The sequence below is a fragment of the Canis lupus genome, chromosome X (genome assembly GCF_048164855.1).
Source record: "Canis lupus baileyi chromosome X, mCanLup2.hap1, whole genome shotgun sequence".
NCBI lineage: Eukaryota > Metazoa > Chordata > Mammalia > Carnivora > Canidae > Canis > Canis lupus.
The window spans coordinates 99,244,731-99,260,149 of NC_132876.1; the positions used below are offsets into that span (position 1 = coordinate 99,244,731).

General features: G+C 40.6%; 1 protein-coding gene across 7 annotated transcripts in view; it reads right to left on the reverse strand.

Moving 5' to 3' along the window:
* GK (glycerol kinase) overlaps nucleotides 1–15,419 on the reverse strand; it is a 77,402-nt gene that overhangs the window by 16,725 nt on the left and 45,258 nt on the right. For all 7 annotated transcript variants that reach the window (XM_072817234.1, XM_072817231.1, XM_072817230.1 and 4 more), the window contains 2 exons: nucleotides 11,278–11,320; nucleotides 10,725–10,805 (listed from right to left, as the gene is read on the reverse strand). In XM_072817234.1, coding sequence (XP_072673335.1) covers nucleotides 10,725–10,805; nucleotides 11,278–11,320 — 124 coding nt within the window. The remainder of the gene's footprint in view (nucleotides 1–10,724; nucleotides 10,806–11,277; nucleotides 11,321–15,419) is intronic.

Here is a 15,419-nt window from a genome sequence, read left to right on the forward strand (position 1 = left end):
AGATTCACTCTCCCTCTCCCTCTCCCCCCACCCCTGCTTGTGCATGCTCTGTCTCTAAAAAAAAAAAAAATAATGAAGCAGAACTGATGTAACATCATAGCAGACAAATATACTTTTCCTCAAGAGCTCCTTGCCACGAATGCCATAGCCACCAACAGTATCTATTTTAAGGAGACATTTCTGGATGTGGGGTAGTTCTATCAACAAGGCAGTTGTGTTTAAAATCAGTGGGTATGGAGAAAAATTATGTAAAATTAAGATTATCTTTAAATTGCTTAAAATCCTTTAAAAAAGGGGGGGGGGGCGCAGCCCTGGTGGCACAGCGGTTTAGCGCCACCTGCAGCCCGGGGTGTGATCCTGGAGACCCAGGATCAAGTCCCACATCAGGTTCCCTTCATGGAGCCTGCTTCTCCCTCTGCCTGTGTCTCTGCCTCTCTATGAATAAATAAATAAAATCTTTAAAAAAATAAATTGCTTAAAATCATCCATTAGGTATAGAAAACATAGCTTTGTGTATGCTACAGTAATATGTTATCTCTATTTTTTAAAAAATATTTTATCTATTTATTCATGAGAGGCACCAGAGAGAGAGAGACAGACAGATGCAGAGACACAGGCAGAGGGAGAAGCAGGCTCCATGCAGGAAGCCTGACATGGGACTCGATCCCAGGTCTCCAGGATCAGGCCCTGGGCTGAAGGTGGGCGCTAAACCGCTGAGCCACCCAGGGATCCCCTATGTTATCTCTATGTATGTAATTTATACTGTACTTAATTTGTATAAGATTATAAATGCAAAATCTAACTCCATACCATTTTTAGTTGCATAGAAGAGAGAACAGAAACCTAGAGTTAAATTGGGGGAATATCATTTTTAAATTGTAATCTATAGGGGCACTTGGGTGGCTCAGTGGTTGAGTGTCTGCCTTTGGCTCAGATCATGATCCTGGGGTCCTGGGATTGAATCTGGCATCAGGCTCCCTGTGGAAAGCCTGCTTCTCTCTCTGCCTATGTCTCTGCCTCTCTCTGTATCTTCAGGAATAAATAAAATCTTTAAAAATCAATAAAATAGGGCAGCCCCAGTGGCGCAGCCGTTTAGTGCCACCTGCAGCCCAGGGCATGATCCTGGAGACCCGGGATCAAGTCCCGCGTCGGGCTCTCTGCATGGAGCTTGCTTCTCCCTGTCTGTGTCTGCGCCTCTCTCTCTGTGTGTCTCTATGAATAAATAAAAATTTTAAAAAAAATTTTTTTAAAAAGTAAATAAAATATAATCTATATTATTAATACTTCAGTAACAAGTAAGGAAATTAAGATAAAAAGCATTTACCACTCAGAAAGTTTACTTTCCAAGAAAATACATTGTAGAAGTTCACAAACAACGTTTACAGACTGTGGAAGGCAGATTCTTAATGAAGGCAGCCTCCACGGTCCCCACCTCCTGGTGTTGATGCCCACATGGATCCTCTCTTGAGCATGGTGGGACCTAGGACTTGCTTCCATGCAATAGCACATGTCAGAGGTGATGGGATGCATGTGATGGAGTATACGGGATTAAGCTACATAAGATTATCGTGGCTGTTGTCTGGATTTTCTCCCTTCCTTGCTGGCTTTGAGAAAGCAGCGGGGGTCCTCTGTTGGGGTCTTTCATATGAGAAGACAGTGCAGATGGTCTCTAGGAGTTGAGGGCAGCCTTTGACTGACACCAAGAAACTGACGCTGAATTTAGCCAATAATCTGAGTGAGTGGGCATGGAAGCAGATGGAGCTTTGGATGAGACCACACCCTCAAGCCAACACCTTTGACTTATAAGACAAGTGGTTGTAAGCTACTTACATTTGTGGTAAAACTGTCATACAGCAATAGCTAACTAATACATAGGCTTCTACCAAAAATGGAATACCTGGCTTAAGAAGGATGAAAAATTCTAATAAGGAAAACTTGACACCATCATCATAAAACATACCAAAGAAGAGATGGGAGAAGGGACATTTATTTTTTTATTTTTTATTTTTTAAAGTTCTGAGACTTTTATTTTTATTTTTTTTATTTTTATTTTTTGTAAAGATTTATTTATTTATGATAGACAGAGAGAGAGAGAGAGAGGCAGAGACACAGGAGGAGGGAGAAGCAGGCTCCATGCCGGGAGCCCGAGATGGGACTCGATCCCGGGACTCCAGGACCGCTCCCTGGGCCAAAGGCAGGCGCTAAACCGCTGAGCCACCCAGGGATCCCTGAGAAGGGACATTTAAAGAAACCTAGGGGGCATAGAGGGAAATCCTCTTTGAAACTCTTATTTATTTATTTATTTAGATTTTATTTATTTGAGAGAGAGCACAGAGGGAGAGTGAGAGGAGAGGCAGACTCCCTGCTGAGCAGAGAGCCCAACACTGAGCTTGATCCCAAGACCAAGAGATCATGGCCTGAGCTGAAGGCAGATACCCAACTGACCAAGCCACCCAGGTACCTCAGAAATTCATATTAAAATGGATAAAAATGGCATAAGATTTGGTATATAAACAGTATTTATTATCTACTACATGCCAGCCTGCTCCCATGGAGAGGTGAAGCAGAGAGACAAGTACCATGGCCTCAGGGAACTTGCAGCTCAGTGACAATACAGAACACAGAAGTCTCCAATTCTAAGTAAGCTCAACTTCTTAAATATTAAAGGCCCCCAAAGGATTTTTGTTTTGTGAAATGATATTTATTTATTTATTTTTTTTAAAGATTTTTATTTTATTTATTCATGAGACACACAGAGATAGAGAAAGAGAGAGGCAGAGACACAGGCAGAGGGAGAAGCAGGCTCCATGCAGGGAGCCTGATGTGGGACTCGATCCCTGGTCTCCAGGATCAGGCCCTGGGCTAAAGGCAGCACTAAACCTCTGAGCCACCCGGGCTGCCCCTGTTTTGTGAAATGATATTTAGAAAAAGATAAACAATGGAAGGGAGAAGCACAGCTTAAGGAAGATGGTGTCCGATTAACGGCACAGAAAAGGCAGACCTACTCAACTGCTCTATTTTGCTTCAACCTCTCCTACCACTAAGAATAATTTTCTGGTGGGGGGCACCTGGCTGGCTCCGTCATTGGAGTGTGTGACTCTTGATCTCAGGATTGTGAGTTCGAGCCCCACATTGGGTAGAGACTACTTAAAAATAAAGAAATCTTTAAAGAAAAAAGGGAAAATTTTCCAGTGAAAGGGTAAGACAAATTGAAGCAGTTTAATATGAGTTTAAAGTCTTAAAACAACAACAAAAAAATAAAGTCTTAGAACAATCCAAGGATCATGTGCCCCAATTCCTTTTTACTGATAATGAAAGTAAGAGCCTAGGGATGTTAACGTGTCAGGCCCAGATGAATCACATGCTAGGGAGGAGGGAGAAAAAAAAAGAATTCTCTTGATGTCCACATCAGAAATGGTGAGTTTGCACTTTAAAAATCCCCTGTTCTAGAAACAGGATAACAGGGCAAAATGTAAAAAGGGAACACCCAAACAACATATGCTGACTCAAATGTGGAGCAGTGGTAGATGTGGACAGAAACAGAAACGCACAACTGAGCAGGGCTTGAGACCACAGGCATAGGAGGTTCTGCTTAGTTCTTCAGTAAATGTCAGGAAGCAGGAGCATGGCCAGGAACTGGCTTCTCCTGAGCAAAGAGCTCCAGAGTGGTTTGCAAAAGAGAAGGAATGGAAATCAGCGTCAGGGCTTGAAGCCAGGGGCTAGGTGGCGCTCTCCTGCTTGCTTATGGATAACTTTTGCTGAAAAAGGCTTAATAGATGAGACCAGAAGTAAAAATTCCAAAACACATGAAGAAATCTATTACCAACAGTCAACAAAACTTAACAGCTGGAAGAGAACTCACTCCAATCTGACAAGGACTTTAAAATACATAAGTGTGAGAAGAATTCAAAGAAATGGATTCAGGCATGATTTCCATTTTTAAAAACCAGCCAGGAAATTATGTATCAAAAGAAAAGAGGGAGAAGGACAAACATTATATGTTCTCATTCATTTGGGGAATATAAATAATAGTGAAAGGGAATATAAGGGAAGGGGGAAGAAATGTGTGGGAAATATCAGAAAGGGAGACAGAACGTAAAGACTGCTAACTCTGGGAAACGAACTAGGGGTGTTGGAAGGGGAGGAGGGCGGGGGGTGGGAGTGAATGGGTGACGGGCACTGGGGGTTATTCTGTATGTTAGTAAATTGAACACCAATAAAAAAAAATAATAAATAAAAAAAAAATAAAAAAAATAAAAAAAAAAAAGAAAAGAGAAATAAAACAAGATCAGGTGGATATGAACAATTAACCAGTTAAAAATCATGGGAATGGAGTTATTGAGTGAAATTTAAGAGTGTAATATGTGAGATCCATTTGAGAAAAGACGAGATGATATTTCCATACACTGGAGGTGACAGTGTAATTTGCTGCCTTCACTGTGAAAAATGGTTTGCATCATCTACTCAAAGGGAAGATACACATAATCTACTTCCTACAAATTCTATTCCTATAGCAAGATGTATACAAAAATGTTCATAGTAGCATTTTTCATCAGAGATGAAAAGCGAAAACAACCAAAAGGTCAACAGATGGATAAATACTAAGCTGTGATATTTTCATATGGTGACGAAAAGGAATGATGTCAAAGCTCTATCTAACACCATGGATGAACCTCACAAATGTCATGTTGAGTGAAAGAAGCCACATCAAAGAATACATACCATATGACTCAGTCTCTCTCACTTTCTCTTTTATATTTTTAATATACAAAGTATTGAAAAACTCAACTCTGGTGTTGAGGGTTGCACATATTTTAATATTTATTTAAGAGAGAGAGTACGCACAAGAGTGTGTGTGTGGAGGGGTTGGGGCAGAGGGAGCTGGAGAAGCAGACTCCCCGCTGAGCAGGGAGCCTGATCCAGGGCTAGATCCCAGGACCCTGGGATCATGGCCTGAGCTGAAGGCAGATGTTTAACCTACTGAGCCACTCAGGTGCACAGAGGGTTGCACATATAAAGTTCTGGAACTCTTAAAAAAAAGCAAGGTAGAGGTTATAATAAAAGTCAGGGCACTGGTGACTTTAGGGGAGAGGGAAAGGCTGTGAGTGGGAGGAGCACACAGCTTCCTGGTTGCTGCCAGTTTTCTGCTTCCTGGGTAGAGGATACATTAATTTCTCTATATAATCATTTGTCAAGCTGTAAATTGATATTTTATGCATTTTTCTGTACATGTTTTCTGCTTCACAATAAAAAGATTTGTTTTGCTTTGTTTTATTTATTTATTTTAAAGTATTTAAAGTATTTTATTTATTCATAAGAGACAGAGACAGAAGCAGGCTCCTCACAGGGAACCCGATGCGGGACTTGATCGTGGGACTCCAGGATCACTCTGGGCTGAAGGGAGGCACTCAACCACTGAGCCAACCAGGCATCACAGCTTTGTTTTATTTTTTATTTACTTTTTATTTTTTATTTTTTATATTTTATTTTATTTTATTTTATTTTATTTTATTTATTTATTTATTTATTTATTTATTTATTTATTTATTTATTTATAAGATTTTATTTATTTATTCATGGGAGACACAGAGAGAGAGAGGCAGAGACACAGGCAGAGGGAGAAGCAGGCTCCATGCAAGGAGCCCGATGTGTGGGACTCAATCCCTGGTCTCCAGGATCACACCCTGGGCTGCAGGTGGCGCCAAACCGCTGCGCCACCAAGGCTGCCCTATTTATTTTTTTAAAAAAGATTACTTATTTATTTATTTATTCATAGAGACACATACACAGAGAGAGAGAGGCAGAGACACAAGCAGGCTCCATGCAGCGAACCTGATGTGGGACTCCATCCTGGGTCTCCAGGATCACGCCCTGGGCTGAAGGCGGTGCTAAACTGCTGAGCCACCCGGGCTGTCCCCCAGCTTTGTTTTAAAGAGAATTTGGAAAGAAAGGTAGGTAGGTAGGAACTAGCCAGAGATGCAGCACAGAGAAGCAAAGGGATGAAAAATATATAAAAGAACAGTTCAGAGACGGGGAGGATGGGAGGAAAGGTTCCAAAATCCATACAATAGCAACTGCAGAAGAGGCTGGAGGTAATGGTAGAGTAGCAATGCTTAAAGAGGTAACTGCTGAAGATTTTCTAGAATCGAAGGCACACGTGTATCCAATTTATCTAACAAGATCAGTAAAATGAAATATAAACCCAATTGTCTTTTGTGAGCGACACAAACAGAGAGAGAGAGGCAGAGACACAGGCTGAGGGAGAAGCAGGCCCCTGCAAGGAGCCCGATGCGATACTCGATCCTGGGACTCTAGGATCACGCCCTGAGCTGAAGGCAGATGCTCAACCACTGAGCCACCCAGGCGTCCCTAAGATTCTATAACCACCCCAGAGAGAGGGTGAAATAAAGACAAACCTAAAAGGAATAGCCTTAAATACCCAAGGCTCTTAATAAGAGAACCACAAAAGAATGCCCCTCTGCAAGAAAAAAAAAATGGAGGTAGGGCCATAAAAGGTTTGACCCCAAAGAAATGACTCTGGCCACAAAAAATGATAAAATAAGCCATTTAATATGACTTATTATCTACTGATAAGAAAACAGAACTAATAACTGCTTGCTTAAGAAAAAGGGGAGGGGGTGCCTAGGGGGCTCAGTCAGTTAAGCTTCTGACTCTATCTCAGCTCAGGTCTTGACCTCAGGGTTGAGTTTGAGCCCTATGGGCTCTATGTTGGGCGAGGAGCCTACTTTAAAAAAAAGGGGGGCAGGGATGAATACTTTAAACTCAATGACAGGATTGCTGGCAGAGGTAACAGAGGAAAAGCATTTGAGGTCATCATCATGGGTGGGACATTCAAATTACTAAACTATCAACACTGCTAGGAAAATATATAGCTAAATAATATATATTTTTAAGTAGGCTCTACATCCAATGTGGGGCTTGAACTCATGATCCTGAGATCGAGTTGGAGGCTCTACCAACTGAGCCACCAGGTACCCTATAGTTAAATAATATTTAAAAAGTTTTAAGGTGCCCACAAAAGAAAAGAAACCCAAAACAACAACAACAACAATAGGAAATACATGATGTTGCTTCCAAATCAGCACAGGGAGAATAGAATGCAAGATTAAGACCTAAAATGGGAAGCTATAATTTTAGTTTTTAAAAAAGGGAAAGTAAAATTTTAATACCTCAGATTGCCAAACCTAACAACCTAATTAAAAAATGATTATTAAATATACACTTTGTCAGTGTATATATAAATAAGTGTAAATATACACTTGGTCACACTACTTACAAAAAGTGGAAGTGGTGTGACCAAGTGGAATTAGCAGGAATTTACTGAGAAAAAGTTTTACCAATGTAGCTTTAGGCTTTGCCCTTTTTTCTGGTTTGGTTCAATTTTTTTACATGTCTGTTAGTTGGAACAAAAAAGTTAGAAAATACAGGAAAAATCCTATCTACTACTGTGAGTGTCCATGTTCACCATCTGTTTAAGTGTATATGTTGTGGCTCAGGCAGGCTGCTAGGAGAGGAGACAAAGAAAGTGACATATCTGAGATGCAATGAAAAGAACAAATCGACTCGGGAGACTGGCGATGGCATAGTGCTGGCCAGGTGTCTAGATTTTGAGTCCAATAGCCTGAATTTGCATCCTGGATCTGCTACTTACTAGCTATCAAAAGTTACCATAGCCAAGTAACTTTGATTTCACTTCCTACTCTCAAAGGCCTTATGAGAACATAACAAAGCCTGTTTGTCAGTCTAATCTACTGTTCCTCTCAGATTTAAAATTCTATGAATTTTTAAAAAAAGTTACATGAGGGCAGCCCCCATGGCACAGCGGTTTAGCGCTGCCTGCAGCCCGGGGTGTGATCCTGGAGACCCGGGATCGAGTCCCACGTTGGGCTCCCTGCATGGAGCCTGCTTGTGTCTCTGCGTCTCTCTCTGTGTGTCTCTCATGAATAAATAAATAAAATCTTTAAAAAAAAGTTACATGAATCGAAACAAAATCATAAAGCATATGCTTGTTAATTTTCTAGATGAGGCAAAATGGGAAAAGTAACAGAGCAAAGACTGAAAAAGAATCCAGAGTGTGTCAGTATAGGCTGAAATTACTATCATGAAATTTGACAGGAAGAAGCAAAGACCTGAATTTATTTTTTTAAAATTTTTAAAAAAGATTTTTATTTATTCATGAGATACAGAGAGAGAGGGAGAGAGAGGCAGAGACACAGGCAGAGGGAGAAGCAGGCTCCATGCAGGGAGCCCGACGCAGGACTTGATCCTGGGACTCCAGGATCACGCCCTGGGCCAAGGCAGGCGCTAAACCGCTGAGCCACCCAGGGATCCCCCACAAAGACCTGCATTTATTTTTTTATTTTTTTTAATAATAAATTTATTTTTTATTGGTGTTCAATTTGCCAACATACAGAATAACACCCAGTGCTCATCCTGTCAAGTGCCCCCCTCAGTGCCCAAATACCTGCATTTAGATTAACAAAAGATCTGCAGGGGTGCCTGGCTAGCTCAGTCTATAGAGCATTTGACTCTTAATCTCGGGGTCATGAGCTCAAGCCCCACCTTGGGTGTACAGATTACTTAAAAGGGGAAAAATAAAAAGATCTGTACAAATACAGAATGGAGAGGACTTGGCATGACAATGAATCATTTGAAAAAGAGCCAGATTTTTTTTTTTTTTTTTTTTTGGTAAGAGCCAGATATTTTAACACCTGCTCCTAGAGCCAATGATATGATGGGGTTATTAGACTAAGTTAATGAATTCTCAGGCTATAGTAGCTGAAGCAGTGTTTATGGTCAGAGAGGAATAAATCAGACTAGTCAGTACAGGTCAGATTACATTCTATTCCATTCTGGAAGAGTCTGACAGATTGGAATGCATCTAACGAAGGGAGTCCAGAACTGGAAAGCATCCAGAAACCATATGACATTAGGGCATGAGGAAATTCATCCTGGAGTAGAAAGACCCAGAAAAAGTGATAGCTGCCTGCTAGTATTTGAATGCTCTTGACAGCTAATCTAGGTCTAGTGGTTGAGGTATTAGTAAGAAGCAGTTTTTGGTGCTATCTTCAAACAGAAGTTGGAGGGCTATTGGTGAAGGAAAGAAGAGAAGGCTCTTCATGTTGGGAGGAAGTTAAGACCAGATATGCCATATCCCAGAGGCCTTTTCCTGGTCTAAAGCATCTCTAATTCTAAATGACTGTCTCCAGTATAAGGAAAAAAGAGAGCAGCATACTTAATTGCTATAGGTAACATTTATCAAATAGTACATATTCAATGTGCCCAGCACTGTACTAAGCACTTTCTGCAGGTAGAAACAGAGCAGGACAGGGCTCATAGGAATTCAACTTTTGAGAAATGATATGATACCATTATTAGACAGAGCAAGTGTTTCCCAATGCTTCTATTATCTACAGAGAAGGGATTAGGGGAGAGAGTACAGTGCTTATGCCGGGAGGATGCAAGAAAAAATTGGAAATAAATTCTTTGTGCTCTAGGCATAGCAACTAATAAAATGTTTGAACTATAAACAGAAGTCTAACACTTGTGACCAAATTATTATTGGATACTTTAGGGAACAAGCCTCAGTTAGCCTTCAGATCAATTGTATATTTGTACATTACAAGGGAACCAATGAAAATGAATTGTAAAGAGATGCTTTTAAGAAAGATATCTAAGGGGAGGGGGTGGGGAATGGGTGAAATGGGTGAAGGAGAATGAGATACAGGCTTCCAGTTATGGAATCAATAAGTCACAGGAATAAGAGGCACAGTATAAGGAATACAGTTAATGAAATTTTTAACAGTGCTGTGTGGGACAGATGGGAGCTGCACTTGTGGTGAGCAGAGTATGTAAGCCTGCTAAGTCACTAAGCTGTACACCTGAATGTAATGTAACATTGTGAGTCAACTATACTCAAAAAAAAAAAAAAAAAGGAAAAGAAAAAGAAAAAAGAAAAAAAAGACTGGCGTACCTGGCTGGCTCAGTCAGTAAAACAGTAAAATATGTGACTTGGGATTGAGTTTGAGACCCACACTGAATGTAGACAGATTACTTAAAAATAAAATCTTAGAAAAAAGACTATATCCGATTTGATAAAAAGAGTATTGCTTCTTTGCCCTTACCAATAAAAATTACTAATGTTTCTAATATAAATTCACTGTGCCCTACAGACTTAGATTTGATATATTCCTACTAGAATTTATAAATGTGTTTGAAACAAATGCTTCCACTGAAATATGGCATAAATCTTCTCACTTTCTTTCCCATATCAAAATCGGATGCAAAATTTATTTTTATGGGGAGACATGTGAATAGAGTTCCTCTGCTTTTGCCCCCAGTGGTTCTCTTTAGAACACTGGGGCATCATAGTTATTAAGACACAGAATTTTCCAGTTGACAGAAATACCTGGAGAGCAAGTCAACACCTTCGATAAACTTCAGACACAGAAAATCTTACACTGCCACATGGCTACAAGGGACTGGTCAAAGAACCAAGGAGCCGATATGCTCAAGATCTCCTGGGAGTCCTGACCCCAGCTCAGTGCTGGGTTCCTTCCACTCAACCAAATGCCAAGAAAAAAAAATGGAGTTTTTTCAGTCCCATATATTAAGATTTACCAGAAAAGGTATCAGAGAGCACCATGATTTTCACTGGTTCTGACTGTTTGCCATACTACTCATATTGATTGAAACGTACTTACTTCCAATGCATAATACACTGGTTTGTCTCTGCCGAGCTTGTAAGCCACGGTGGTCAGAAGACCATGCTCAGAAAATACACACTGTAGGAAAGAGAAAAATATTTCAGCAGCAAGGAATATAAAAAGCTAGCAGAAAAATATTTCTTAAGGTTAAGATGACCTTGGTACAAAATAATTCAACAAATATGTAACAATTAAAAAATAAATCTTTAAGAGTCCAATTTACCAGTAATAAGGACAATTCATGTCAATAGTACAAAATGGTTATCCCTTGTTCAAAATTAGATTTGCATTAAGAATATGACACAGTCCTGGTATAGATTTTCCACCAACAATCAAAAACACACATAAAAAATTCAAAGAACCTAAAATGGTTCTTATTAGAGTCATTTAAATTTAGTGATTTTCATCATTTTTACTGAGCTCTAAATTAAATCCTAATGAAAATCAAACTAAATCTGCAGAATCCTAAGTAACAATAGCAAATTATGCTCAGGCATTATTTATACGAAGTTAAAGAAGACTGTCAATCTTTTAATTGGGAAAAACCAACCTTACGGCCTGTATTACATAGTAAGAAACAGCCTGTTCCATACCTATAGTTGGGGGAAGAATGAACAATATGACAATTTTATTAAAAATAAATCATGAATTGTCAATAATATAAATCATTTAGCCTGATGTACAACAAAAGTCATTATCTTAAACTTTTAGAAAAGTTCCAAAAGTTAACAAGCATCACATACTCCATTTGGAATACCGTTTTAAAGACTAAGCCTAAAAGAATATGTACTTAGTGCAATCCTAGTGGAAAAATATTTAGTGCCTAGTTGTAGCCCAGGACTTTGTGTCGATAAAATGTCACCAAAGTACAACAAATTCTGTGTCCAGTCACAGTTAAGCTGCTACTAACCCACGTGGAATGGAGTATCTCACCAATGGGGCTGGCTGCTTAGCTCTATCAATAGTACAGTCATGAGCTGAGAAACACTATTGTCTGCTGGCATGGAGGGGAGGTTAGGTCCAGAATGTGGGTAAGTAGAGATGGATCTTGGGGACAAGAGTGGCACAGAGGGGAAAACTACTGAAGCCCTAGCTTTCCCATTCTCTCTGCAGGCTAGGGCATTTTAACAGGTAGGACAGTCAGAGCAAGAATGGAACACGACTGCCATGGAAGAACTGAATTTATTTTATGGCAGCCTTGTAAGTAGAAGCTTTGGACTCTGCAGCAAGTCTGGCATTTGGACATTAATGACTAGTTTTGACTTGTGCCAGGCAGAGAAGTAATCCAAAGTGATACAGGGAAGGGTCCCAGGGAAACAGTTTTCCACTGAGCTGGCTGCGACTGTTACGCTTGGCTCTCTACAACCATTCTGCCCAAGTTTGGGATTGCCCCCTCATGGGCCTTGCTACTCTGCTCTTTGACATTCCAGCAGGTGGGAGAGCGAGGAGCACTCAGTTCAGAGGCAGGCAGAGGGGTCCCAGCAGAAGCTACTACCAGTAAGCACTAGGTCAGCAGTCATCAGTGGTATTGAGCAAACAGAAACCGAGCGCAATTTTTTCCAGCACGCATTTTTAGGCACTGAGGTCATGAATAAGAATTCACCCAAGACACCCTCTTTTCATGCAAATGTATTCTCTGCCTGTAGACAAAACAGCCAACACGTTCAGGGAGTATGTGATTAACAAGTACCTATGTTTTTAAAGACACCAGCCAACTAGCACTAGGTACAGGTAATAATACATTTACTAACTGCAAACACATAAATCACCATAGTCTTTTACTTCCACGATGCTGAAAAAGCTATATATTTTAAGTTAATCTCCTTTAATAAATATTCTTAAAAATGGAAATTACCTGTTGCACGCTTTTTAAAGGAGAAATCTTTAAATCTAGTCCCCATATAAACAGCCTGCCTATCAAACAGTAGTGCACAAGTCTCAGAGTACCAATTTGATGCAGAGGCTCAAGGCATTTAATAAAAGTGAATTGTTATCTTAGTATACTTCATAAGTAATTAATGAACATTATCAATGTATGAGGAGACTCTAGATAGATACAGGCCACAGCTTTCAAAGCAGTACAGAGGCAATTATTTTCCTCTGAAATTGTATTACTTTTTCTTCCCAGTCATCAAACATATGGAGTTTTTAGCATTTATATGGTCTACCTATCCTTTCTCAAGATTGTACTGTGTTTGAATCCCAGAAAGATGTTTGACTTTTCTAACCTCTGTGAAGTTGATGGCTTCCCACTCTCCCTTGTGGAGGAGTGTGCCAAAGCTGGCACACAGGAGGAGGGTGAGTGGCCCCAGCCAAAGCCGTGAGGGAGGTCAAGGGCTCCTTTAGGATATTTAAGGCCTCTGGGGAGAGAGGGCACCTATCTTAGGTTCTCGTCCTTAAAAGCAAAATTAAATGTTCAAATAGGGCAGCCCGGGTAGCTCAGTGGTTTAGCGCCTGTCTTTGGCCCAAGGTGTGATCCTGGAGTCCAGGGATTGAGTCCCACATCAGGCTCTCTGCATAGAGCCTGCTTCTCCCTCTGCCTGTGTCTCTGCCTCTCTCTGTGTCTCTCTCATGAATAAATAAAATCTTAAAAAAAAATAAATGTTCAAATAATCCATGTTCATGCAAGAAAAAAAACAGAAAATATAGACAAGCCAAGAGAAAAATTAGAATAATCCACAATCTGTCCCTCCGCACCAACAGAGATGGGCTTTCCACTCAATTCTGAGTTGGCAGTCATTTGCTCCCTGCTGAGGTTGGAAGAGATTGACTCAATTCTCAATTTCATCCTCTCCAACCTCTTAGGACTGCTGCCCATTGCTTCTCTCTTATTCATTTTACAACTCCCATCTGTTCTCTACTTAGCCTGCAAAGAAACATTCTCTGGTCTTACTATAACTTAAAAGCACATACAAAATGCCCCATGCTTGGCATGATGCTGTTAACTTAAACCACCTACTTCGCTCACAGCTTCTGGATGGTCATTTTTGCAAACTACATTCTGTCTTGCTGTCTCTATTTTCTACCGGCCCACATCCCTTTTGGCTATTTGCCACCCGGCTTTCCTCTTGAGCATTCTACTAAAGCTTCATTCTTAGAAGTCACCACTGAAGACCTACTTTCTATGTACAATGGTCTCTTCGATTCTCAGCCTCCTGACCTTTATGTAGTATTTTACACTGCTGACCAAGTCTCTCTCTTAAATATCTCTACCCTGGATTTCCAGATTCATGAATAATTTCATTCTGTTTTTATGAACTTCCCATCCCTGTGTCTTTTCTACCTGTATACTTTTTCTTGGTAATTGTGCCTATTCCTACTTCTTCAAAAATCACCTCTATGTAAGGAAATTAAAAATCTCTACTTTTATACTGAACTCATTTCGTACTTACAAATGTGGACAATATACAGCCTACCAGAGCCATAAACACATCTCAAATAGAAAGTATACCATTCAGAACTGTTCCTTATAGTAGGCTAAGCCTACCCACAGGGCCAAGGTGACTAGACCCCATAACTACTTCCTGTCTCTTGTCCCTGGACAGTGCCCTGGATACCCACCAACAGCCTCCCTCTCTGGCCTCATCCTAACTTTTAGTCCTTGTATTCGGAACCAGGATGCCCACATGGCCTCTTTGCCTCTAGTCTCTCTTTACTTTGGCCAAGAACTTCGATATTATTAATGAACAGTTCTAGCCACTCTGAACACCACCTCATAAACATTCAGAAGTGTCCCACTGCCGAATAAAAAAAAAAAACAACTCCTCAGTCTGAAATTTTGGGCTTCACAACATGATCCTAGCCTTATTTTTTATCATTGCCCTAGCTGAATGTTCTCTACATTCTCTAAACAGAGTCTTCATTTACCTCTTTGCATATTTGTTCAGTGTTCTGTGCCCTCACCAGCATAGCTCCTTCTTCAAAACATCTCATTATTAATATAACCTTTTGTGATTTCTCTCCTCCTCCTCTGAAACCCAAGCAGTATTTCAATGTTTCCTATGGCACGTAAGTTCTGACTTCTCATATGATTAACTGTGTATTTGTCTTGTCTCCTCTCGGGAAGTGAAATACAAGCCCAAAGATCTTACAGTTTGCTATTTCCCTCCTCCACGCTGCAGTGGGTGCAGAGGTATTCCATAAGCCCTGCCTCACTTAAATTCATCATTCCAGGACTTGGCTGATGATGCTTAAGTGGGAAGGGAGCAGAAAGAGGAGGAAAAGCCAGCAATTTTATTGGGTACCTCCCATGTGCTCTACACTGTGTTAGGTACTTGACAAATAGCACATCTGATTTACTAGCATTAATGCGTGTAGCAGAGGAGGAACAGTGTAGAGGAAATAGCCTATTTCTTACACATTTCTCTTGACTCCTGGTATAGCTGCTTGGAAGCCAGAATTCAAAGAGTATGTTTCCAGACCCATGCTCATTCAAACTCTCTTGGTCATAACCTCAGGATACCATGACCTTTCGTATCTCTCCTCCCCCTCCAAAAATCTCTCACAAATGATGTCAAACTCTCACATGAGGACTGCTGACCGTGCTAGACCACAAGAACATTTCATTAAAAATGTCAGATGTGGGCAGCCCAGGTGGCTCAGCGGTTTAGCGCCGCCTTCAACCCAGGGTGTGATCCTGGAGACCCAGGATCGAGTCCCATGTCAGGCTCCCTGCATGGAGCCTGCTTTTCC